Source organism: Octopus bimaculoides, chromosome 3 (genome assembly GCF_001194135.2).
Source record: "Octopus bimaculoides isolate UCB-OBI-ISO-001 chromosome 3, ASM119413v2, whole genome shotgun sequence".
Lineage (NCBI taxonomy): Eukaryota > Metazoa > Mollusca > Cephalopoda > Octopoda > Octopodidae > Octopus > Octopus bimaculoides.
The window spans coordinates 104,320,448-104,348,319 of record NC_068983.1 but is presented as its reverse complement, the minus strand read 5'-3'; the positions used below and the strand labels follow the sequence as shown (position 1 = coordinate 104,348,319).

Here is a 27,872-nt window from a genome sequence, read left to right as displayed (position 1 = left end):
TATATATATATATATATATATATATATATATATATTTGTTTGTTGAGTTCAAAGGACTTCAATAGCCATTGCATTTTTCCAGCCAGTTGAAATATTTGGGCACTTGCATACAGACTTCCCAATCAGTCTGAGAAATATGTTGAACATACACATGTCAGTGTAATGTTCTGCCCACTTACACATGAATTCAGTCGATTGAACAACTGAAGCTTCATTTTCAAATGAAGAGATCCATCACCATCATTTGAAACTCTGTACATGATATAGAAATTAAAGAGAGAAAACTCTTACCAAATGTGTGGTTTCCAGAACAGGCTACTGACATAACATCCACATCTTCAAGAAGTAAGATAGTTAAGGAGCAATTCAACATTTCAAAATGAAAGCCAAGTCCACATTTGACCTTAATACTGGACATTGTTTTCAACAAAATTTGTTTCAAATATTGATGTTGTTCAATTTCCATGAATGGTATCGTATTGTATATCAATAAATCCCACTAACTATTTAAGAATATCCATTAAAAGCCGATAGAGGTGGGCACCAGAGTCTTTTTAGGGTGTTCACCTTGCAAAGCCCTCAACCAATTTGGCTTCATTGAAAGGGTGAAGAAGAAGGCCAATTCTCAACCACTTGGGCTTCATAGAGATGGTAGAGAAAACTACCAGATGTAATTTGGATAAAAAGTGCTGATCTATGGACTGCTTCTGGGATGCAAGTGGAGAGATCTAATGAACCTCAGTTGGGTTCACTGGGTGAAGATGTCTGATGTTGAAAAGCTCAAAACACCTGATGACTTCAGGATACATCACTGATAATGTGTCCCAGTTCTTCCAAACGTAGCTTGCACAATATTTGAAGACCACATTAAATAACAAGTTCAACAGAATTTTTACCAATTTTTAAGCATACAACTTTAAGCATACAACATAGGTACAACTTTAAAATGTTCAAGTGGCCTAGTGGATAAAAAACATTATTAACCCTTTCGTTACTGTATTTATTTTGAGATGCTCTGTGTTTCTTTCAATTACTTTAAATATAACAAAGAATTTAGTAAAATAACTTAGTTATCATTAAGCTAGTGTTAGGAACATAAATTGTGACTAAGGTTTGGTGGAAGATTTTAATTCAAAACTTATGAAAGCAAGACATTTGTACTCAGAGCCAGAGCCGGTTTCAGCCGGGTTGGTAACGAAAGTGTTAACCATAGTTTAGAAATAAAGATTCTTAGTTCAAATCCAGTCTGATACTATGTAAACATCCAGGAAAAAGATGAAATCAGTTGAATTGTAGATGTAAACATTAAAAAAAAAAAAGTGATCTCTAAAGATGAGGTTAATAAACTAATAAATTACAATCCTGTTAACATAGAACACAGTTAAAACATAGCAAGTAAGCCAAAAAACTATTCAAGCTAATGAGGGAGCCTCTAGATCAGAGGTCCTAAACTTGGGTAGTACCATCCCCAAAGAAAAGGGTATTAGGTTTTAGAGGGTGGTGATGTAACAAATTTTACCTGTTGTAGTAATTATATCATAGAGGGTAAAACTAGTAATGGTTATTAAAATAAAATGAGGTTTCATAAGGCACGGAAAAGTCATTAACTTGCAATGTATAAAGAAAATTTATAACTTTTATCTTTATTAATTTTTTATCATTTCACAGTTAAAAGCTTACATGATCCATTTTTAGAGAAAAATTTATAAATTATCATCCATGGAGAATGTTACTTTAGTTATCATACCTCACTTGCCACTTATGTAGGTGTTAGGCATAACAACTACTTACAGGGGTGGATTAGGAGTGGGAGGGTGCTACAAAAAAATGTCATGAACCATTGCTCTAGAGGGTTACTTGACCCGCTTGAAATAGCAGCCAAATTTCCTTTGCATCACATTTTTATCTGTTCAGTCATTATACTGCAGCCCTGCTGGGGCACTACTTTGAAGAACTTTTAGTCAAACCACTAAGTTACAGGGATTTAAACAAACCAACATCAATTATCAAGCGGTGGTAACACACATACACACACACATATACATGCAATGGGCTTCTTTCAGTTTCTGTCTGTCAAATCCACTCACAAGGCTTTGGTTGGCTCAAGGCTATAGTAAGACACCTGCCCAAAGTGTCACGTAGTAGGACTGAACCAGATGAGTGTCAAAGTCAAGCCTTATAAGATTCAAACTCAGAACCCAGAGGGATGAAACTAAATATTATATAATACTTATAGTTCACTATTATTAATACTAACCCTACTTCTAATGAGAATATAAAAATCAAATTCTCTGCATTTAAAAGAAACTAATAATTTATAAAATAGGCACAGGTGTGGCTGTATGGTAAGAAATTTGCTTCCCAACCGCATGGCATCTTGAACAAGTGTTTTCTATTATATAATTATTTATTGCCCACAAGGGGCTAAACATAGAAGGGACAAACAAGGACAGACAAACGGATTAAGTCGATTACATCGACCCCAATGCGTAACTGGTATTTATTTAATCGACCCTGAAAGGATGAAAGGCGAAGTCGACCTCGGCGGAATTTGAACTCAGAACGTAGTGGCAGACGAAATACTGCTAAGCATTTCGCGCGGCGTGCTAACGTTTCTGCCAGCTCGCCACCTTCATTGTGTTTTCTATTATAGCACTGGACCAACCAAAGCCTTATGAGTGGATTTGGTAGATGGAATCTGAAAGAAGCCTGTTGTATATGTGTATGTGTGTGTGTGTGTCTTTGTCCCCCACCTCTGCTCGACAACTGGTGTTGGTTTGCTTACATTGCTGTAACTTAGTGGTTCAGCAAAAGATACCCAATAAACTAATTAGTCATCAGAGGCATAAACAAGACTGAGGGGAAGAAGCCAAATAAATTATCGGACACACTATAAAATGCCACTGCTGACCAATAAACTAAGTACCAGGCTTTAAAAAAACACATTGCCTTTGGGTCGATTCTTTTAAATAGAACCGTTTATCGCAATACTCCAGCATGGCTGTGGTTCAATGACTGAAACAAGACAAAATATAAAATGACTTTACTTTATCTGTTAATTTAACAAGAAAAAAGGATATGTTCTCCACAAATTGGACAATCTTCTTCAAATATGATGATTGAATGTTCTATGGAAGAGAGCATTTTCTTGACCGCTGCTGCAATAGAATCCCATCTGGAGAAGTGGTACATCCGGGCGTTTAACCATTGGCAGATTGAAGAAATAATTCGTAATTCTGTATAAAAGATAAAAAGGCAATGGCTTTAAGTTAGCAAAAATGCAAGTTTTGAAAGAATAAACAGAAATCAAAGGTGGAAGATATATAGAAAGAAAAAGATAGAGAAAACATCAAAAAGGCATGTCCTTTATGCCCATGCCTACCCCCTCTGCACACAATCTGTCCCCAGACAAACCTCTACCTCATAACTCATCTTCCAACATCTCCACCTCTCCAAATTGGACTCATCATCCACTGTATTCCCTGCCCCTTTATCTCTCACTCTCCTGTACAAACCTACTGGCACACACTTTGTCCTTATTGAATCTCTTCTCCCACAATATATCCTTCAAGTACACCCCTCCCTCTATCTACTAGCTGCACTTTCCTCCACCTTCCATCTCCTACTCTCTGTTTACAATATTGTGAACTCACCCACTTACCCTCACCAATCTCCAGTCCACTTTGCTATGTACACCAACCTGTAACTAAGGTATAAGTCTCCCCAACACCACCATAACATTTCCATCATCTTCTCCCCCACCCCACAAGACAGCCATGTTTCTTTTCTACTGCAAGACACCTTTTTTCTGTCTCTTGCTACTACTCTTCCCACTCAGTTGCAGTGTCCTATTTTGCAAGTTACTCAGTGACTTAACAATTGCTGGTGTAATGTAAAAAGCACTCAGTACACTGTAAAACCATGCCAAAGCAGACAGGAGAGCTTGGTGCAATCTTCTGATTTGCCAGTTCCTGTCAAACCAGCCAAATCATGCCAGTATGGAAAATGGACATTAAATAATGACTATGATCATAGTAATGACATATATCAAATTTAAGATTATTCCACTATCTCTCTTTCTATCACCCTCTATTATGCTTATGCATAATACACATGACTAGGGTACATACATGCAACAAACATCATATTGCATTTTTTTGCTATAATAATAAGGAAGCATGTCAGTTGGCTTAATAAAACATATGTATGTGATATAAAGCTTAGAAATGCCAATTACATTTCCTGTTTTTCTTATTACTACACACACATACACACACACACACACACATACAGAGGCATTGTATCCCCATTTTATATCTGCTTTTCATGCTTACATGAGTTGGCCCAAGTCAATTCTTATTTTGAGTCAACAAAGAAAAGTGCCGCTGGACTGGCTCCTGTGCAGGTGGCATGTAAAATACACCATTTTGAGTGTGGCCGTTGCCAGTACCACCTGACTTGCCTTCATGCCAGTGGCACATAAAAGCACCCACTACACTCTCGGAGTGGTTGGCATTAGGAAGGGCATCCAGCTGTAGAAACTCTGCCAAATCAGATTGGAGCCTGGTGTAGCCATCTGGTTCACCAGTCCTCAGCCAAATCGTCCAACCCATGCTAGCATGTAAAGTGGACATTAAATGATGATGATGATGATGAAAGAAAAGAAAATTGCCTAAGAATTAATTTTGCAGAACATAAACCTAAACTAATATAGTGTTATGTGCTGACATAAACCATTTCAATGTAAAAAGGCAAATATGAATAATACAAATCATCTGTGAGAAGCAAAAATCTAAAATACTGCAAGGAATCTTTCATTATGAGCACTTACCTAAATTATCCAGTTCTGTGATACGTGGGATCAAAGTATTGACAATATAAGGCTGGATAAACTTGAACATGAGCAGAGTATGAAGATACTTCAGTGATTCTTTATTGTTAGATGCAAATGATGAACTTGATGATGAAAGTGATGGTTGAGAAGATTGACCATGCTAGAAACAACAACAACAGCTATTATTATTATAATTATTATAACCACTGCTGCCACCACCACCACCACTTCTTCTTAGGCAGCGAGCTGGCAGAATTGTTAGCACACCGGGCAAAATGCTTAGTGGCATTTCGTCTGTCTTTCTTCTGAGTTTAAATTCTGCCAAGGTCGACTTTGCCTTTCACCCTTTTGGAGTCAATGAAATAAGCACCTGTTATGCACCAGTGTCATTGTAATCAACTAGCCCACTCCCACAAAATTTCAGGCCTTGTGCTTATAGTAGAAAGGATTATTATTATTATTGGAAATCATTAGCATGCTAGGCAAAATGCTTATTGGCATTTTGCTCACTTTCATCCTTCTGGGGTCAATGAAATAAGTATCAGTTGAGCACCGGAGTCGATGGAATCAACTTACCTCCTCCCTTGAAATTGCTGGCCTTGTGCCAAAATTTGAAATTATTATTATTATTATTATAAATCATTAGTCTTTTTATTATTAAATGTTATTATAAGGCAGCTAGCTGGCAGAATCATTAGCATGCCAGACAAAATGCTTAGCAGCATTTCTCCTGGCACTTTAGATTTATGTTCTGAGTTTAAATTCCATTGAAGTTGATTTTGGCTTTCATCCTTGGAGAGCGTCAATGAAATAAGTACCAGTTAAGTAATGGGCTGCTGTAATCAACTAGCACCCTCCCCTAGAACTGCAAACCTTGTGCTTATAGTAGAAAAGATGATTAAATATTATTATGAGCAGATGTATTTCCATCTTACTCTAAGAATTTTAGATTTTTCACTAAGCGCAACTGAAAGAAAAATATTTCCTTAGGGATAGTTTTCAATAGGGATTGTCCTGGAATACATTGAATGTCTCATTTAGTACAGGGGAGACACAAGAGCTGATGTTTTTGATACAATCTTATTTTTCTGCTTTTGTTTACAATCAACTCAAGATAACTTATCAGAGAAAATACTCACTCAAAAATTAAAAAAAAGAAAGAAAAAAAAAAGTGAAAAATGAACATTACATAGAAAGCAAATTTTAATTTCAAAGCAACCTGCACATTGAACATGAAAAAATAATATCTTAACAGTTAAAAATGTCAATTAACAACAATACACATTTCACAGAGTGAAGAAAACAGGCCAATTTTAATGAAAGCGTTGTTTTAACCCTTTAACGTTCAAATTAATATGTCAAAAGTAATCCTTATTCATTTACATTAAAAAAAAATTAATCTGGTATTATCTTGTAGCTTCAAGAGTGGAAAGATGTAATTGTTTATTTTTAGAATGACATTGCAGGGTAGGTGTGAGATACTGGTTCTGGCCAGTTTGAGCCTAAAATGAGTAGAATATTTGGGCCGGATATAGCCGGTTTAAACACTAAAGGGTTAAGCAACATAACTCCTTCACTAACATTGGTAGTAATAGAAAGACACTAAACACGAGTGACTTAACAAGAGATATGTGATCAAGAAAATGCTTCCCCTCTCATAGTCTTTAACCAAAGGTGAAAAAGAAGATTACATATTTTTGTCAGTTTAAAAACACAGGGGTTTTCCTTATGCCCTCAAAGCAGCAACTAGAGGTAGTCCTGGTTGATGTGTTGAGTGATACCTCCTACTTCAGCTGGGATTGAGCATAGAGAAATGTCATTCTTGGCTTTCAAAGCTGACACTGAAGTAAGAAAACAGGCTGAGCTAGTGTGTCATAAACCTGCCCATAGGTTAGTGTTAGAAAACAGGAGACAATACAAACATGAGGTGATGGTGAAGGCCATTGGCAATGATGTTGAACTTTGGCTCATTGTCATCTTTGTGGCACAGCATAAGCACATAGTGAGTACCAGGGAAACTAGAAACAATATGAATGGGTGCAGCCTACTTGGATATGTAAGTCCTAATAGCCACAGAGCTACTCTAAATCTGTGTCCCAGCATGGGTGCAGAAATAAAAGCAATGAGACTGATGAATCACAACAAAAAAACTCAACTGCTACAAGTGTGAAAGTAAAGGCCATTTGAAAGTGTTGTAAAGTGAAACCATACACCTCTCCTCGTAAAAAGTGGTAGTAGTCAGCCACTATAAAGAAACCAATAGCCGGTCGACGCCAGAAGGTCAGGAAGGATGAGAGTACATATAGACTGTGTTGATAGTCATGTCTGAGCTGATATAGTAATTATACTGTGATACTGTGTGGACGTTATATCGATCCAACCTTTTGAGGATATTAACATTGTACAACTGGGGGTCATACAGTGCCAGATAGAAACACTCTATCGACGACGTCAGAATATAACAATATCTTTCAGAGTGACAACCATCGTCAAAAGACAGATACAACAGTGGTAAAAGACCGCTTTACAACAAAAAGGTTTCTACCGAGCAAAATCTGAAAGACAGAAAACAAAAGCAAAAACAGCAGAAACTGTTGTTCTTAAAGTACCACAATTCAAGGCCTTAGAGATCATAGTAAGAGATTTCTTTGAGTGGCCACAAGTTGCGTCAAAATAGCAGCTGAAGACCGCTACATCACAAAGCAAAAATTCTGAAAGTACAATCATACTCATACTTTCTGAGTGTGCAAATACCTAGCTCAATACCACAACAGATATCCCACATATCTCCAATTATTTTCAGATCCAGACAAAAAAAGAAAGGTAAGTATATTCACAAAATTCAATAAAATTCATATAGTCTAGAAATTTATTAGCAATGAAAAGCAAAGAGACTACAACAAAGAAATTTTACTGCTTAGCAGTTGAAAATGCACTTTAGGGTTACTTGCTTTGAATATTAATCACCTGACCAACTTATGATCAATAAGAAAGAAGGATGCCTACCACTGAAAACATAAAAAATACTAGCACAATTGCACAACAGTTTCTGGTTCATGTTGAAGAACTACTGCAGTCAAATAGAACTAGAAATCACCAACGTTTGTCCAGATTGCAATTGTCCCATACTTCCTAACTGTCCTGCTAATCTAAATACAGTAAAACAATCCAGGAAAGTAGCAGAATATCTTCAACTCAAATTGCAACAATGAACTTCAATTGAAGCAGCAACAACACAACATTAAAATTGAAACAAATTTGAAGTAACTATACAAGATATTGCAATTCAATACTTTAACTACTAGGCCATTTTACCTACATTAAAAAAATGCCATTTTTATTAAATTAACAAAGTCAAAAAAGGAGGAAAAAGAAATACTTACAAGATCAAAGCTATGTTCCCCCATGATTATAAGTTTGCGTGTATTTTTATCCAGTGATAAAAGGCATCTAAAAATGAATTAATCAATCATTGAATTTAAAAAAGAAAAAATTATTCTTTGTTTTAATAAATTTCTAATGATGTGAGAAATGGATTCATGATAGATGTATGAAAATGAAGAAGGTGACCCCAAGACTGGTGAGAGAGGTTGTTTGTAGGAGATATGAGAAAGGAGCTGGAAGGCTGGATGAGGTGATGAGATGGAGACAGTGACAGGGTTTGTTATTTGGGAGATAGGGTGAATGTAAGCGATGGATGTGAAGCAGCTGTGACAGCACGAGTGAGACTTGGCTGGGTGAAGTTCAGGGAATGTGGAGTGTTGTTATACGGGAAAAGGTTCTCATTGAAAACGAAAGGAAAGGTCTATAGGAGTTGTGTGAGAGCTGCAATGCTGTATGGGAGTGAGACATGGTGTTTGAGAGAGAGAGAGAGATGGCAATTTTGAGGACTGAGAGAGCAATGGTGAGAGAAATGCATGGCCTGAGGCTGTTTGATAAGAGGAGGACTGAGGACTTGATGGGGATGCTGGGGTTGGAGGAATCAGTAGAATGGCTGGCAAGGGTGAATGGAGTGTGGTGGTATGGGCATGTGATGAGGAGCATGTACTGAAGAGGGTGCTAGAGTTTGAGGTAAAAGGACAGTGAAAGTGAGGTATACCGAGGAAAATGTGGAGGGGACAAGTGGAGGAGGAGATTGGGAGGGTTGGCTTGAGAAGGGAGGACACCCAAAACTGGGCAAGATGGCGAGATGGTGTGAGGGCAGTTGCTATGGTATTGAGGTAGTTCCGGACATCCCCGTTAATGGGGACAAACCCCGAATTTAAAACGATGGATGATGAAATCGGAAATAATGTAAAACATTTAGAATAACATAAATACCTGATCATTCGTAGTTGAGTGAGAGAGAGACCAGGCCAGGAGTCCATATCTGTGAGAAGGTGCAACACAGATGGAGCTATCAGAGGTTTGTCATTCATCAAACCCCATAGATAAAGAAGCAGTACATCATGGATATCTCGAATTCCCCCTGAAACAGACAAGAACAATTAGTAAATAATAATACAGAGAAACAACTTTTGATAATTAAGTTATTTTCATGGAAAACAAAGAATGAATTGCTAAGTAATATACAAGTGAGGAGCCAAACAACTATAATGAATATTAGAATAAACTAGAAACCAACTTATGCTTCACTTACTCTTCACTGTGTATGACTATAAGTCATCCATAACACCACATTATCTAGTAGTTGTTTAGCCCCAGGTCAACTCTGATTAAGCAAACCTACAATCAAAGACATTAAAATTATGACAATCCCCTTTTTTTCAGGGAAAATGTACCCTGGATTACATTATCCAACCTTTTTTTAAGAAGGCAGCATGTGATTTGAGTGAGGTTTGGCTTCTATTTCTAGTGGATTGATTGACCACTTAGATAATTACTCACAGGTTCATATCTCAATACCTTTTAAAAGGCAGTCTCATCATCATGGTAATAGAAGGAACATATAAATATTCACTTTCTTTAATCTTTGAATAGAAATAAAAGTCTGTAATTTGGCTAACAAACAAGCATTGTAAAACAGTAAATGTGAGCTGCAATATAGTTAACAATTTAATGAAGAGAAATATTTTAGACAGTTCAGGCTTTCATTCAGCCACTCTCTTTGACCATTTCTGCCCATTCTCCCTCTTTCCATAAAAACAGTTTGATAACACAGTCTCACAAAATCTAATCTTTTTTTATTGTCTTTAGTCAATAAGTGTTATTTCTTATTTGTTTCTGTCAAAAAATCAAAGGAAATTAATACTATTCCCTTTAAACTTTGTTTTTGTGACCTGGACATCAATGTTTTGAAACTGACCTATTTTCCATTACATTTCAGACAGATTCAGCACTGAGTTGCTGAAGCAGAAATATCCTTATAGCAAATATTCTGCTCAATACCACAGATTTGCTTGTCATTTGCTTGACCGTAACTACTTGAGCATGTCCCTTAGTGGCTGACAATATGTGCATCTCTGATCATGAGCAGGAGTAGTGGGGGAGTATCATCTTTGGGGTTTGAATAAATGTAACAAAAGCAAAGTTTGAAGGAAATATTAGCCAAGTTTCATACTTTTTAGGGGTAAGCAAATAGGAAATAACAATTGCTACCCAAGGACTAAAATTGTGTTACAGAGTGTAATTTACATCCCCTATTTTACAGTGGTGCCAACTGAGACATAAACATATGTCAGAATGCATCTGCCATTTTCTAATGCTGATACAAAGTGGAACAATAAATCTTTTATTTGTAACATAATAAAGTTGGTACATAAGGTTATCTTAGTTTTTGACTAAACTATAATCTAGTACCTTAAACAACATACAAGGGGTGTTGAAAAGTTCCTGGCTTTGGGTAAGAGAAAATGCAGGGGATCAGTTAATTATGATTTTAGTCATTCGTTGTAAAGCAATACAGAGCACAGCAGAGCAGTATGCATGTGCATCTTTGTGACCAATATAGCTATTATTCTTGTTATTGTAGTTATTTACTCCTAAGTCAGCTTTGGTTGAGAAAATCTATGCTCAGAGGCATTCCAACATTGACTTTCTTGTCTCTTTCCCAGGCACAATGAACCTAGAACCACATTATCCAATGTATTCGTTTTTCTAAGACAGCAGTGTGTGATTTGATGGAAATTTGGCTACTATTTCTAGCAGTCAAGTGACCATTTAGAAGCTGGCTTGTGATACCAGTGATGTGTTATATACATATAAGAGGGGTGATGAAAAATTCCTAGCTTTGGGTAAAAGAAAATACAGGAGGATCAGTTAATTATGATTTTATTGAACATATTCCCCTCTCAGATTCATACGCTTATTGCAGGGGTCTTTCAGTTTTTCTAAGCCCTGTAAAAGAATTCAGAAGACTGGGCCTCCAGCTAGGCCTTTTGCAATACCCATAAAGCCAGGAACTTTTCAGCACTCCCTTGCACACCTTAAATTTCATCATTTACTTTATTCTTCATGTTACATACTTTTCGTGACATTAAAGTTGGATACTTGCAAAAGTATAAATTGATTTATTTGAACTGGTGTAAAAAATATATTTTACTGTAGGTTGTTAACCATTCAACTAATGAAAGCAGATAAACGTGGATAGAAAAGGAACATAAAACAATAACTGTATTAAGATTTCTACTCATTATATATTCAAGCATGTATTATTTCACACCATCATCATCATCGTTTAATGTCCGCTTTCCATGCTAGCATGGGTTGGACGATTTGGCTGAGGACTGGTGAAACCAGATTGCTACACCCCTCTTCAATCTGATTTGGCAGAATTTCTACAGCTGAATGCCCTTCCTAACGCCAACCACTCCGAGAGTGTAGTGGGTGCTTTTACGTGCTACCGGCACTAAGGCCAGTCAGGCGGTACTGGCAACGGCCATGCTCAAAATGGTGTATTTTATGTGTCACCCGCACAAGAGCCAGTCCAGGGGCACTGGCAATGATCTCGCTCAAAAAATGATGTATATTTACTCTCACATTTAGTCATGATCGATACAAATCAAAAAACTACTTACTATGTTCAGAGAGCTGCAGAATATCAGGGTATTCTGGCCACAAGCTCAGACGGCTGACACACAGCTATAAAAATAAACAGAGACAAAAAATAGTAATTTCTTACATAAGCAAAAGCTCCTAGACTTATAGACAGAGAAAAAATAAGGAGAGAGAGAGAAAAGAAAGAGTGCAGGGGAAGGTTGTATAAAAAGTAATATTATATCATAGAAGCAAAAATTGAACTACTTTTGCATAGTAACATTACAATGTAAGATGTGCGTGCATGTGTACTTACCTCTAATAACTGATCTAATTTTAAGAGTATCTTTTTCATGTAAATGTACAAAATAGTAATAGAGAATGTGTGTGTGTGTGCGTATATATATATATATTTATATAAGGGCATTACTACAGAATAATGTCACACAACTGTTGTGTAGCATTATTCTGTAGTAATGCCCTTATATAAATATAAACGAATAATTATATTCTTGGGAATAGAAATTTCCCTTATGAATTTTTTTACACACTGGCTTCCTGATAAAATTCTTGTAAAAGATTTTTATCCTTTTTTGAATTTATATACAAATATGTGTATCATGTTGTAATTGTAAGAGTATGTTTTTTGTTTCTTTACATGTGTATGAAGATGTGATCCACTCAATTTTTTTGTATTTCTCCATGTATAAGGTAGATCTTACTGTTTACTATTAGATATGAATAAATGACAATTAGGCTAAGGGGGGGATGCTGAAAGTCTGGAAAATGACATATAATAAAAAGATGACAACATCTTAGCTTACCATCAAAGGTTCCTTCAATTGCTTCTGATCAAAAGGGCAAGCAGGGCAAGCGACAACAGCTAACAATGAAGCATTTGGTGAGAGAGCTACACCGATGTATTGTAAAGCAAAAACAGGGCAGTCGATAGTTATAGGAAATAATTTACTATCCAACTTTAACTCTGGAAATAGGGTAAAAGAAAATGAATGAGTACAAAATCAGAAACTGAAGATTATTTCTAAAATTAATTATAACAAACATTAAAATTTTGACATGATCTATTGAAATATTGATTTCAAATTTTGGCACAAGAGCAGCTATTACAAGAGAGGGTCCACTCAATTACATTGACCCCAATGCTCAACTGGTACTTATTTTATTGACCTTGGAAGGATGAAAAGCAAAGTTGACCCTTGGGGAATTTGAACTCTGAAGGTAAAGATGGATGGAGTGGCTGTGTGGTAAGTAGCTTGCTTACCAACCACATGGTTCCGGGTTCAGTCCCACTGCGTGGCACCTTGGGCAAGTGTCTTCTACTATAGCCTTGGGCCGACCAAAGCCTTGTGAGTGAATTTGGTAGACGGAAACTGAAAGAAGCCCGTCGTATACATGTATATATATATATATGTATGTGTGTTTGCGTGTCTGTGTTTGTCCCCCCGCCACCATTGCTTGACAACCAATGCTAGTGTGTTTACGTCCCCATAACTTAGCAGTTTAGCAAAAGAGACCGATAGAATAAGTACTAGGCTTACAAAGAATAAGTCCTGGGGGTCGATTTGCTCGACTAAAGGTGGTGCTCCAGCATGGCCGCAGCCAAATGACTGAAACAAGTAAAAGAGTAAGCATTCTGCCTGGCGTGCTAATGATTCTGGCTGCCTTGATCTATTGAAATATTAATGATTTCATTCTTAGGGTCATAACTCATCACATATTCTTCTGTTTTATAGGTAGTTGATAATATAAATAGTGATTGATTGTACAATCTTTTTATAAACACTAATTTTATATAAGTAAATAAGAGGTACATTAGTTGAGGGGTCAAAATACTGGACTATTGAGTATATGGTCATGAGTTAAGATCTTACTAGAGTTGCACCCTAAAACAATCTACCTAACTTGTATGAGAAGAAAAAAAAGTGGTTCAACTCCTAAATGATATCCAGGTGTCAAAATAACTGCTGGAGAGAATTGCAGTTTGGAACATAAGCTTGGTTTAACTCATTAATTTAGTTGCTTTATCACATCCCTGCTCACTGCTATTAGAGCAGAGATGGCTGTCTGCAAGTGTGAGCCCTGTGAGTCAGAGTGGATGTTCCAGCACATCTCCCTCACTACCCTCCAGGGCAACACCTTTTCCATTTTGTCTGCTGGGACCATGAGGCAGTCTGAATTACACTGAAAGCTTATATTACAATGTTACTTAGACATTTTCAATTAATTTTAAAATTTGATATCACTTGTATTGGAAATATGCTGTGCATGAGAAGACCCGGCAAGCCTTGGAAATATGCTGTGTGTGAGAAGACCCGGCAAGCCAAGTGAGACCTAAATTGAAGGCCTCAGGCAGCCCACTTATATGTACCTTCCTTCATTAGACACTAAACTTCGCTTGCGAAAACCTGTTGAGGCAAGTGAAATCGAAATCGAATTAAATTCGATGACTGGCACCCATGCCAACGTCGTCTCTTTCATTGGAAACGAAACTCGGCTTGCGAAGACCTATTGGGGCAAGCGAAAGCGAAACTGTCAATGGCACCTGTGCCCAGCATTGCCTTCCTGGCATTTGTGCCAGATGGCACATGTAAAGACATTCGAGCGAAATAGTTGCCAGTGCTGCCAAACTGGCTCCTGTGCAAATGGCATGTAAAATACACCATTTTGAGCGTGGCCGTTGCCAGTACCGCCTGACTGGCCTTCGTGCCGGTGGCATGTAAAAGCACCTACTACACTCTCAGAGTGGTTGGCGTTAGGAAGGGCATCCAGCTGTAGAGAGACTGCCAAATCAGATTAGAGCCTGGTGTAGCTATCTGGTTTCACCAGTCCTCAGTCAAATCATCCAACCCATGCTAGCATGGAAAGCGGACGTTAAACAATGATGATGATGATGTATTGTTTTGCAACTTGAGCTAGATTCTTTGGAGGAAATGTTTATTGTGAAACATGTGTCTTGAATATTTATAAAATTATCTTTTCATATGAGAATTTGTACAGAATTTCTAATTGTGATAAAGTAAATAACTGCTTAAAAAAACAACTTATTGCCTCTATTTTATTTTTTTGATCCCTAGGATTCATAAGGCTAGTTACCCATTTTCCATGGCATACAAATGACCAAGACTACAACACTCTCTCTGAATGGGACACTGGCCCAGTTGCATAGTTTAAGAACAGAAATTTGGAGGAGGTGGGTGGCAAGTCAATTACATTAGTCACAGTATGTGAGTGGTACTTTATTTTATCAGCCCTGAAGGAATGAAAGACAAAGTTGACAGCTATGCAAGCATGGATGAATGACTGTAAAAAAATTAAAGATTGAATCAAATCAGTATACATGGGAATGCTGAAAAGTTCCTGGGTTTAAGGGTATCACAAAAGGCCTAGTTGGAAGACCAGCTTTCTGGCTTCTTTTAAAGGGTTTACAAAAACTGAAGGACTGCTGAAATAAGTGTGTGAATCCGAGAGGAGAATATGTTTAATTAAATCATAATTAACTGATCCTCCTGTATTTTCTTTTACCCAAAGCCAGGAACTTTTCAGCACCCCTTCATATTATTGGAATGCATTTTATCAATTCCAGAATATGAAGTATCATACTAATCATCAAAGGTAATTTACATGCCATCAAAACTATCTTCATGCAGTTTCCAATTTACCTAACAACAGATTATATATTATATAATTATATATCAGATGACAGTAGTAGCTTCTGTTGTTCTGTTGTTTTAGTTGCTCTGTCTCAGAAAAATGAGGGTTGATTCTTCCCATTAGCTTGTAAGGGCTTTTTTTTAATCAGACAGGTTGGTGTGACACATATATGGTTAACATAGATATTACTGAGTTAGAAATGTCTCGTTTGGTGAGAATACATAAGAGCAAAACAAATTCTTAAGAAGGACTGCATGTATTATTTGATGTATGCTTTATAGGAAAAGAGAAATAAGACTGCGTAGCAGAAGAAATGAAATGGCTAAAATTGAGGATTAAAAAAGGGGTCTTTGATTTAAATTGTAGGTTATTTGATCCTACTCCCTCAGTTGGTTGATATCGTCTACTTATAAAATCTTATTCATATTTTGGCAATAGAAAATAAAGTGCTTTTACTCTTATAAGCTATATTATAGTAAAAAGAAGGCTTAGAGAAAATTAAGAGACCTCACTGCCAGGAATGTGGTACAAATCAATGCAACTACTTAGTTTTAGTAACATAACTATCCTGATAATAAGTAATATTCTTTAATGCCAACAAGGTATTCTATAATAACTGGGAAATGTAGAAGACACTAACCACTATTTGAGAATAAGGAGTGTCATCATTTACCTTCATCCTTCATTGTAGCTTTTATAAGTTGAACCTTTTCATCAGAAGCCGAGAGAGCCAATGTACCACTACGCGAGGACATACCTGAAAGAAAATTAGTAAAAAATAACAATTAAAACCTTATTAACAATGAAATTAACCGAAGTATATGGGAGAAAATTAGTAAACTTGTAAAAATTTACTAAAAATTAGTAAACTCGTAAAATGACAAAGTCATTTGGAAAATAAAGATAATTTGTAGATGGAAGATGATATATTTAAATTTTTTTTAAGTTCAGAAAGAAATTTATATCACATTTTGTAATAAACTGTGTCATTGGTTTTTAATGGGCCAATCATTGGTTCATTGCATTTTCAATGTTAAGAGTAACAAGAACTTAAGTTCCAATTTAGGGGGATAAATTTCACAAGGTATTTTGGTTCAACAAACAGATATATTAATTTTCTAACCAATGGATATATATATCATTCACCATGATACATGCACACAAACATACACACACACAGCATTTTGCATAATTTCTGTTTACAAATTGCACAAAGCCCTTGGCTCAGGTATAAAACACTTGATTAATTTTGAGGTGATCTTAACCTCACAGTTCTGACCCTAATTTATCTTTCACTGAAATTTAAAGCAAAAGCCTAATAATTAGTATATACAAAATTTCACTTCATAAAAAAACCCATAAAGATGATGATGATTTTCATCAAGTAGTTTAATATGTATATATTTACGAATATATTTTACCTGTACAGGAAAGATTGTACTGTCCTCTGATGTGTACCATTTGAATACAAGTTAATTTAGCTCTGTCTAACACAAAAGCCATTATAAAAAGATCTTTTGAGGCAAACAAAAGCCATTGATCCTGTAAAGAAAATAAAAACATATATGGTTAGAAGCACATAAAAGGAAATTAGATATACACTACCAATATTATGGTACTATACCTGTTGTGCTATTTTGAATATTGTATGGTAAAACTAACTATAGTAACAAATTCTGTACAGTTCAGGTATATGTTTAATGACACTTAAAACAGTTAAATGATCTCAAGAAATATTGAGAATTATAGACCTTATTGATAACAAAGTCATTCTCTTTTACTACAAAAGGGTGGTTGTATGAGCAATGTTAAAAGCATAATGTAGAATACAGGAAAAACAAGGTCAGTAAGGAAAATAGCATTAAGATGTTTTGAGCTAAAATGGAAATTAGTTAGGAATCAGCTGCGATAGAGAGACAATGTTAGGTTAAATCTATCTAAAGTGGAACAAATGCTTAACTATTTATGATAGTTGTGGTACTGGGTATTTTATAATTGTCATATGCTACTTAATAATATCAGAATTATGTGAGACTGAAAAATCTCATGCTTATGTGTACTGGTCCATAGTGCAATATAGCTTGACATTCATTATAAAGGTTGAATAAACCACTCCACTAGTAAATGACTTCTGAAGTAGGAAATACATCCATGGTTAGATGCTGATTCTATGAAATGACAGACTACAACAATAACCTTAACCTTTATGCAGTTATGCGTCAATGTTTTAATGCATAATTCTTTACACTTGTCAAAAATTAATTTAATGTACTTTAATGCATTTTTGTTTTTTTAATTAGTTAAGGTAGAGATATTTCCATTTGTGAGAAAAGTGTCCTGAAAGATGAGAAGCTAGGGTGAAATATGAAATAAGCTTGATAAAGGTTAAAGGTTAAATGAACAAACATGAAGTACTAAGTTCATGCTGTTTTAAGATAGTGGGGCTATTATGCTGAGCTGAGAAAAACAGATTCTGAAAGTAGGATGAAACATAAAAGCAGAAGAGATAAGGCCAAAAAATTTAGAAGGAACAGAAGAAAGAAAAATGTTACATAAGAAATAATGAATAAATGTTTTTCTTTAAACATTTCCTAGATTCTATCTACAAGTGTTGGTGAGCAGAGTTAGTTCTCTATTCCAAATACAATATCATTTTTCTATGTTTTTTTTTATTGTAGTTATTTTGCATATATTCTTTTTTTTTAACCATACTTGCATGGATTGGATGGCTTTTATCTGAGCAATTCAAAAGAAAATTTTTTTTCACAGTTGAATGCTATTGCTACTACTAACCAGTCAACTGTCAAGTAAGGTAAAAATCAACTTTTGTCAAGTAAGGCAAAGTGAAATAGAGTTATATGCCTTGCTCAAGATATGCCACCAATAGCTATAGTGATGACCTCCAAATTCTGTGGTCAAAAATCCAGCTCACAAACCTGCAGTCATAGCGCAGTTTATTCAAGAAATAAATGTAAATTGATGCAAGACTAAAATTTATTGTAAGATCACATTCTAACCTGATGGATGTCGAGGCATTGCCAACTGAGAGCATTTACAGATATTAAATCAGGATCAGCCCAAACATCTTCGCTGTCAGACACAATGCCACATGTCAAGTTGAAACGAATCACTTTTATCATTCCATCAGAATAGCCCACAGCTAATATCATATCTGAAATTATTAAAATAATGGTCAATACAATCAGCAAACAACAACCTTCAAATACAAAAATCAAACACATAAGCAACAACAACAGCAACACTGACATCTTACCTATGTACTCTTTAGTAATTATTTCCTCTATATATGTTATATACACTCTAACTTTCAAATAAATCAATGATGTCACAAGCCAACTTCCAAACGGTCACTTGACTGCTAGAATTAGTTGCCAAATCTCCCTCAAAGCACACAATGCTGTCTTAGTGAAAAGAACACATATTGGATAATGTGGTTCTAAGTTCATTGTGCTCAAGAAAGAGACAAGAAAGTCGGCTGGAATGCCTCTGAGTATAGATTTGTTCAATAAAGGCTGACTTGAGAGTAAACAACAACAATAACAAGAGCAATAACTACATTCACCACAAAAACGCACATACGCAGGAGTGGCTGTGTGGTAAGTAGCTTGCTTACCAACCACATGGTTCTGGGTTCAGTCCCACTACGTGGCACCTTGGGCAAATGTCTTCTACTATAGCCTCGGGCCAACCAAAGCCGTGTGAGTGGATTTGGTAGACGGAAACTGAAAGAAGCCCATCGTATATATGTATATATATGTATATGTGTGTGTTTGTCCCCCTAGCATTGCTTGACAAACGATGCTGGTGTGTTTATGTCCCCGTAACTTAGCGGTTTGGCAAAAGCGACCGATAGAATAAGTACTAGGCTTCCAAAGAATAAGTCCCGGGGTTGATTTGCTCGACTAAAGGCAGTGCTCCAGCATGGCCACAGTCAAATGACTGAAACAAGTAAAAGAGTAAGAGTATGCATGCTGCTGTGCTGTGTTCTGTATTGCTTTACAATGAACAACTAAAAGGAATGCATTAGTGTTTAAACAACCCTGATTATGTAAGATGCTATGGATTCACGTGTGTCATAATGAGGTGCACAGAAAAGTAGAAGCAGTTAAGACTGACATTACCAGAAGGTGATAATGGTTATGTCAAGCCACATTATAAAGGGATAAGATATCCTTCATGTGGCTATTTAGTGGAAAAAAAGGAGAAAGAGACCTACATACAACTATGTCAGATTGCATGATAAGGAAAGGTTGAGGGGCAGCTAGATTGTACAATTTCAAGGACATCCAAGTGAAAAAGGGTTGAATAAGTTAACAAAGCTGGTTAATAAGACAAAGTAAACCACCAATGAATAAACAGCTGAAAAACAAATTGCATGAGTATAAACAATTTTAAAATGGTTTCTACACCATAGAGGGATGAAGGAGTTTTAGACTCCAATTGAGGGAGCCTTTGCATTAGTGCTCGACCTACTAGAAATAGCAGTCAAAATCTTCTTCATATCATGCCCTACTGTCTTACAAAAAAAAAAAAAAATTCACAAGACAGTATAGTCCCAAATATATAATAAGGAGGTGGGAAAACTTTGATCATAGGTTGGCTTAATTAGGGCTGACCTAGGGCTATACAACATCAACAACAATAGTTCTAGATTACCTTCTTGAGAAGGGCACCATGACATGGAAGTAGGAATGCTGTCATGTATAGAAGCTGTGGTCAAATATACACAGTCCCCACTGAAATAAGAAAATGGTAAAATAATTAAAGTATAAATAATTAAACAAATTTAACCAAATATTAAAAAAATCAATTATTACATTAGCAAATTGGTGTGTGTGTCTGTGTGTGCATAGCATCTTCTATACTAGCTTGCTGCAGCTGAGATTATATATCAAATAACCAAGGTGCCAATTAAAAAGCACTGGTGCTGGTACCACGTGAAAAGCACTGGTGCTGGTACCACGTAAAAAGCACTGGTGCTGGTACCACGTAAAAAGCACTGGTGCTGGTACCATGTGAAAAGTACCAGTGCTGGTACCACATAAAAAGCACTGGTGATAGTGCAATGTAAAATGCATTGATGATGGTGCCATATAAAATGCACCAGTGCTGGTACCATGTAAAAAGCACTGGTGATGGTACCACATAAAAAAGCACAGGTGATGGTGCCGCGTAAGGAGCACTGGTGATAGTGCCATCTAAAAAGCACCCAGTACACTGTAAAGTGGTTGGCATTTGGAAGGACATCCAGCTGTAGAAACCAAGCCAAAACAGACTGTGACACCTGGTGCAACCTCTGGCCTTGCTAGTTCCTGTCAAGCCATCCAACCCTTACCATGATTATGATGATAATGATGATGATGAATATAGGTATGTAAGCAGGTTTGATTTTTCAGTAATTATACATTTCACAGGTATTTCCCATTCTTTGAAAACATATATAATCAGTTGCATCTTGCTTGATGGATTAAAGATCCAAGACAGACATTTTCCCTTGCTGATAGTAATACCAGCTTCAATTTAATACAAAATATACTCATCATTTCTCCTCTAGCTTCATTCTAAAATGGAGCTCAACTTGAGAGAGGCAGTGATGCATATGGTATGCTCTAAAAGAGAAGCATCCAGCTATAAAGCAATTGTTCCAACAATATATTCCTTTACTGGTTTTAGTCTATTTGATGGTAATCATCAAGTATTTTAGTCAATCATGTTAACCCCAGTACTCTGCCTGCTTCTTATTTTATGTATTGAATGGCTAAGTCCATCTTATGTAAAAGCATGTAACTTGAAGATAAATACTGTAAGGTAATTTTTTTTGTTGCAGTGACTTATTGGCCATCCTTTGCATAGTTTGTTTCCTAAATTTCACTCACCAGGCTTTGGTCAACTTAAGGCTCAGGTAGAAAAACACTTAGCTACAGCACCATGCAGAGGGATTGAAACTGGCACTATGTGGTTTGCAAAGCTTAACTTCTTAACCACACAGCCAGTTTTGTAATAATCATTTCATCACATTAGTATGAAAAAAAAAAGTTTTAAAAGTTAAAAGCAACATTAACCCTTTAGCATTTAAACCGGCCACATTCAGCCAAAATATTCTACATGTTCTATGTTCAAAGTGACCAGATCTGGCATCTCACACCTACCTTAGAATGTCGTTTTGAACATAAACAATAACATCAATGAAATCTCAAGGTTACAAGATAAAACATGATTAATTCAAAGCATTGTAAATAAATAAGCATTACATTTCACAGAATAATTTGAATGCTAAAGGGTTAAACATATACACAGTTTAGGTAATAATAATAAATGGAGAAAGTAGAGTCAGTTTCATTTACCTGCATATTATAGGAAAGTGGACCTTCCAAAAGACAACATCCCCGTTTTTCATTGCTGAGGCAAATATGGAATATTTGGATTTTTCAGTGGAACTTTGCATCAGCAGATTCCGATCATCTGGGTGTATTATAGCAGGGAATGTCTCATATGTGTTAGACCAGGCCATAGCTAAGTAGAAAACAATCAAGTATATTAGGTATGATGCATAACATAGTAAATTACAACATGATAAAATATATAACAGTGAAATTATTTTATTTTTCTACTAATTTCAGCCAGGAATTTAATATAGTAAATAAATCAATTTCCCCATATGAGCATGAGAGCAATAAACTTTCAAGAACTGCCCTTCTGACAGCTAAGCAAGAGGTAAAAGTGAAATCTTTTCTAGTTATAAATAGATCTATTAAACAAATATAGGAAAAATTTTTGTCATTTTGAAATGCTTCAAATTAATGTTAGGAAATAAATGCAACAACATTAAGACTAAAAATCTACTTGAAAGGCCTGAATATTATTTAGACATTCACAAAATATTTAATTTGATAAGGGAGAGCTGGTGGATCTTATTTTCTTGTTTTATTCTTAAAAATAATTTATTTCTAAAATGTCTTCAAATAGATGATTAATTCCTTTGTGACTATATTTCTAATGAAAAATATTGTTTAAGTGTTTCTAATAATTTTGAAAATAAGTAAAAATAGTTAGGGATTTAGACAAATATGTAACTTCATTATTTTGTCATCATCATCATTTAACGTCCGCTTTCCATGCTGAAATGGGTTTGACTGAGGGCTGGTGAGCCAGAAGGCTGCATCAGTCTCCAGTCAGATCTGGCAAAGTTTCTACAGCTGGATGCCCTTCCTAACACCAACCACTCCGACAGTGTAGTGGGTGCTTTTACGTGCCACTGGCACGAGGGCCAGTAAGGCAGTACTGGCATCGGCCACGCTCAAATGGTGCTTTTTTACGTGCCACTGGCGCAGGAGCCGGTCACTGGCCCTGGCAATGATCATGCTGTCAATCAGGTAGTACTGTCATTGGCCACGACAGCGATTTCACTTGCCCCAACAGGTCTTTGTAAACAGAGTTTAGTGTCCAATGATTCAAGGGTACTCTTAAATGGGCTGGTTATACACCACAAGCCAAGTGAGACCACGGTTATGGTCTCACTTGGCTTGCCGGGTCTTCTCAAGCACAGCATATCTCCAAAGGTCTTGGTCACTTGTCATTGCCTCGGTGAGGCCCAATGTTTGAAGGTCGTGCTTCACCACCTCATCCCAGGTCTTCCGCAGGTTCCCTCAACTGCTAGGGTGTTACACTTTTTCACACAGCTGTCCTCATCCATTCGTGACACATGACCACACCAGCACAGTCGTCTCTCTTGTACACCACATCTAATGCTTCTTAAGTCCAACTTTTACACTCTGTCATGTATGCACACGGATATTACACATCCAGCGGAGTATACTGGCTTCATTCCTTGCAAGCTTATGCATGTCCTCAATAGTCACGGCCCATGTTTCACTGCCATGTAGCATAGCTGTTTGCACACATGCATCATACAGTCTACCTTTTACTCTGAGCAAGAGGCCCTTTGTCACCAGCAGAGGTAGGAGCTTTCTGAACTTTGCCCAGGCTATCCTTACTCTAGCAGCTACACTTTCAGAGGGGACTTTGCACCATCCACAGATCTGGTCAGTGGCCCTCAACTTGTTGTCCCGTAGAAACCTCCAGTTGTCTTCCACATCATGTGATGCTATATCCCCCTCTATTTCGTCAAAAGCTTTGAGTAATATGTCTAAATCTCTATCCATTTGCAGGATCCTTAAGCTTCCAGACCCTTCTCCTCCATGCTAGTCGTCTTCTGAGCATCCATTTAGCCCTGATCCTGAAGTCGCTAACTACTAATCTATGTTGTGGGGTGCATTCTTCACCTGGGAAGGTTTTGGCATTTATAAGTAGCTGTCTTTCCCATAGGTGAATAGGTGACTGGCAGGATTCTTGAAGTTAGTGTTACAAACCATAAGATCATTTGCATTGCAGAACTCCAGCCGCCTGGTTTCCTCCTCATTGTAGGAACCAAAACCGTAGCCTCCATGTACGCCATGGAAGCCCCCTGCATCTTGTCCAACATGCCCATTGAACTCACCAGACACAAAGAAAAGGTCCTTGTCATTTGTCGATGAGGTAGTATGCAAGAGGGTGTCATAAAATCGGTCTTTCTGTCCATCAGGTAGCCCCGGCTGAGGGGCATAGGCTGAGATAATGGTTGCTAACCCATGATGCAGCACTAATCTAATTTTAAGTATTCTATCAGACTCTATCTTGATTACCTTAACCCATTTCTCTGCAAGAAGTATACCCACACCCCCGACCCCGTTAGTGTTCCCTGCCCAGAAAATCTTACACCTATGTTCTTTGCCTGTGAGGAACCTAGCAGAACCACCTCTCCACCTTACTTCTTGGATGCAGCACAAATCTACACATCTCTGTTCAAGCATGAAAGTTTTTACATGAAATATGAACCCTTTACAACAAAGTGTTTTGTATCATGGAAAAGTAGTCTCATACAGGTTTGCATCAAAAAATTAAAATGAGTAAAAAAAATCAAAACAAAGATGAAACTAAAATGAGAGTGACTAAAAGCTTACCAACTGCTGCTAGTGCATAGGAGATTGTCTTCAGGTACTCAAAGTTAATCTCCTGTCCTTTTAAATAACTGCTGTTATTCTTTTTCCAAATGTCTTCATACACTTTGGAGCAGTCAATGACCTGAAAGTTAAAATTAGAATTTATCTGGAAATTTAAAAGAAAAATCAAGACAATAGACTTCAAATAAAGTTCATACTGGAGGCGCAATGGTTAGGGCAGTGGACTCGCGGTCATAGGATCGCGGTTTCGATTCCCAGACCGGGCGTTGTGAGTGTTTATTGAGCGAAAACACCTAAAAGCTTCACGAGGCTCCGGCAGGGGATGGTGGCGAACCCTGCTGTACTCTTTCACCACAACTTTCTCTCACTCTTACTTCCTGTTTCTGTTGTGCCTGTAATTTCAAAGGGTCAGCCTCGTCATACTGTGTCACGCTGAATATCCCCGAGAACTACGTTAAGGATACACGTGTCTGTGGAGTGCTCAGCCACTTGCACATTAATTTCACGAGCAGGCTGTTCCGTTGATCGGATCAACTGGAACCCTCGACGTTGTAAGCGACGGAGTGCCAACAACAACAATAACAAAGTTCATACTATCTTGCTTTATATGTTAATTCACTGACTGACTGGTTATAATCAGCAAGAATATCCAGTTATTAAATCTTCACTTTAATTATGCATGCTTTTGTACTTTAGTTAGAACACTTTTGTGAATTTAGTTTGCTGACAACAGACATATTTAACATAAGCAAATTACAAGAAATATCTCAACACTTTTTGTGAGTAACTAAGTAGCTTGCCCACCACATTTAATTAATAGATATTAATTGTAATGAACAAAACATGTACTTACTTTAATCCACACACTTCTGTATCTATCTTCCCGACAGATGGTGAGTCGGTGATCAATGGCCAGGCATGCAAGGACACATCTACAGAAGTAGAGAAAATAATATTCACGATAAGTTAAAATGCATTGTCAGAAAACAATGTAAAAAAATAGGAATGCAGTAAGTTGCACAATTATATTGTTCAGTAATTGATGTCAGAGACAAATACCCAAAACTTCAGTAATATCCATTGATAAATCCACAGACTTCAAAAATGTAGGGTGGTGAAATAAGCTATATATGTAAACAATTATCCAAATGCTTATATATAATGTGAAGATCTAAAGTATTAGGACAAGCTTTTACCTGCCAACATCATCTGCCCCTTTTGGAGACCAGTTTGCAGACTTATAACCTTGAGGAGGAATGGAATATTGGACTGTGGGGCTAATTGTTCTGTCAATAAGGATGGAGTTGAATTCCTCTGAAACGAAAAATATTATCATCATCATCATGAAGAGATTTATTTTTAATACAAGACAAACTATATATAGATATTTATATTGCAAGTGATAATCTGGTAATATTAAAACAGTCAATTAAGTCTTACTTCATTGCTTTTGATAACATCCATGAGCCATCGTTTACCAAATTACGAACTATGCAAAACAATACTGAAGGTACTATTTTGTTCATTAAGGCAAAATCATTAGATCAGACAAAATGCTCAGTGGCATTTCATCTGCCTTTACCTTCTGAGTTCAAGTCCACCAAGGTCAGCTTTGCCTTTCATCCTTTTAGGGTTGATAAAATAAGTATCAGTTGAGTACTGGGTGTGATGTAATCAACTTACTCCTTGCTCTGAAATTGCTGGCCTTGTGCCAAAATCTTAAACCAATATTTTGTTCATTGAGGATTTCTTGAATGTGCTACAAATGGAATGTATTGGTTTTTTTTTGTCAAGTCAGAAGCTCCACAAAGCTAACTTGCTCATGACACTATACAATATCAAAAACTGCAGACGACTTTCATATATGTAAGCTGTTCCATAGCAAGATGGAGGAAAACTTCCATTTTGTTATGGAAACTTTCTTATCAATTCTCAGCCATTATCATTATTTCCAAGCTGGCATTGGCTGGATGGCCAGATGCCTCTCCTGATGCTAACTATTTTAGTTACTTCTTATGACACACAGAGGTACGTGTACATATTCTGAAAACCAGGATACTTATGGTGACTATTTCCCAAGTTATCCTGAAATAACATGTTTACAACCTGAATAAACACATTTAAGAGGCACGACTAAATACATAACAGTTGAATAAACTATAATCTATTTATTCATTCATTTATCATATTTAAATGAAGTCAATAGAAAAGTTGCAATATTTAAGTCCAATTAACCAACTAAAATAAAGATGCAATCAAACGCATAGAAAATTGGTTAATTTTGGAATAGAAGATCAAAACTAATGTATTCACCTCGAGGTAGTCTGTTTTCAAGTTCTTCAAGATTAAAAATTTCTGTACTGTAAAAGATGTCTGAATGAGGTGAAATAATAGTTCTCCTTGCGAGAAGTGTTCCTCGCAAAAGATGGAAGTTGGTTGTTAGTTCCTTTCATAGAAAACAAAGCATACAGAATATTTTATTTATAAATCATGAGATACAATCCCTGAAACATTTTTTTGTCAATCAACTAAAAGGAAAAAAAATGGTGAGATAAGTGTAGTTAATGTGTAATTTGGTTCTTTGCAAGTGAACAGTTGGGGAAAAAATATACACAGTTGTAAAGACGTGAAATTTCTGCAAGGGTTGGGAAAATAGTACATGATCTATAAAGTGAGATGATATTCTTAACAAGAGAAGAGATAAATAAACTGAATAAGTTCATATGACAGAAGAATGTAGTTAGTGAGACCAGGAGAATAGAATACTGCAAAAGTTAGAGATATCGAAAATATAATTACATATGAATATAAGTATGGCTGTGGTTAAATTGTTTTGCTATTGTGGGGTTCTATGCTCACTCCCACTGTGCAGTACTTTGGGTAACTATCTTGTTACATAGTCTTATGAGTGAAATTGTGTGGATTACAATTGCAGAAGCCTGTCAGCATATACTTTTTAATTCATCACTTGTTTTAACATGACCACCTGGTCTTTGAGTGCCTTTAGCAGAGTCCATTCTGTTGCAAGCATTTGAACCATATCTCTAGCCTGATGACAAATCCATCTTGACTTTGCACAGTTTTTTACTGCAATAACCTTTTTAATGGTTTAGTCAGATGAAGGAAGTTATCCTGAAATCTGGGACATGGAAATGAGAAAAATATGACACACTATAGTAGTGTTTCCAAAGAGTGATCAATCAATATCATCATCATCATCATCGTTTAACGTCCGCTTTCCATGCTAGCATGGGTTGGACGATTTGACTGAGGACTGGTGAAACCGGATGGCAACACCAAGCTCCAGTCTGATTTGGCAGAGTTTCTACAGCTGGATGCCCTTCCTAACGCCAACCACTCAGAGAGTGTAG

At 36.6% G+C, this 27,872-nt stretch overlaps 1 protein-coding gene across 2 annotated transcripts in view; it reads right to left on the bottom strand.

The window, feature by feature from the left end:
* Positions 1 to 27,872, bottom strand: part of LOC106882667 (general transcription factor 3C polypeptide 4) — a 31,697-nt gene that overhangs the window by 1,498 nt on the left and 2,327 nt on the right. For both annotated transcript variants that reach the window (XM_052966400.1, XM_052966401.1), the window contains 16 exons: positions 26,815 to 26,947; positions 25,698 to 25,815; positions 25,355 to 25,433; positions 24,502 to 24,622; positions 21,847 to 22,015; positions 20,159 to 20,238; positions 18,499 to 18,653; positions 16,903 to 17,023; positions 16,155 to 16,238; positions 12,634 to 12,794; positions 11,851 to 11,914; positions 9,155 to 9,302; positions 8,218 to 8,284; positions 4,832 to 4,994; positions 3,083 to 3,236; positions 292 to 347 (listed from right to left, as the gene is read on the bottom strand). In XM_052966400.1, the coding sequence (XP_052822360.1) occupies positions 292 to 347; positions 3,083 to 3,236; positions 4,832 to 4,994; positions 8,218 to 8,284; positions 9,155 to 9,302; positions 11,851 to 11,914; positions 12,634 to 12,794; positions 16,155 to 16,238; positions 16,903 to 17,023; positions 18,499 to 18,653; positions 20,159 to 20,238; positions 21,847 to 22,015; positions 24,502 to 24,622; positions 25,355 to 25,433; positions 25,698 to 25,815; positions 26,815 to 26,947 (1,873 nt within the window). The remainder of the gene's footprint in view (positions 1 to 291; positions 348 to 3,082; positions 3,237 to 4,831; positions 4,995 to 8,217; positions 8,285 to 9,154; positions 9,303 to 11,850; positions 11,915 to 12,633; positions 12,795 to 16,154; positions 16,239 to 16,902; positions 17,024 to 18,498; positions 18,654 to 20,158; positions 20,239 to 21,846; positions 22,016 to 24,501; positions 24,623 to 25,354; positions 25,434 to 25,697; positions 25,816 to 26,814; positions 26,948 to 27,872) is intronic.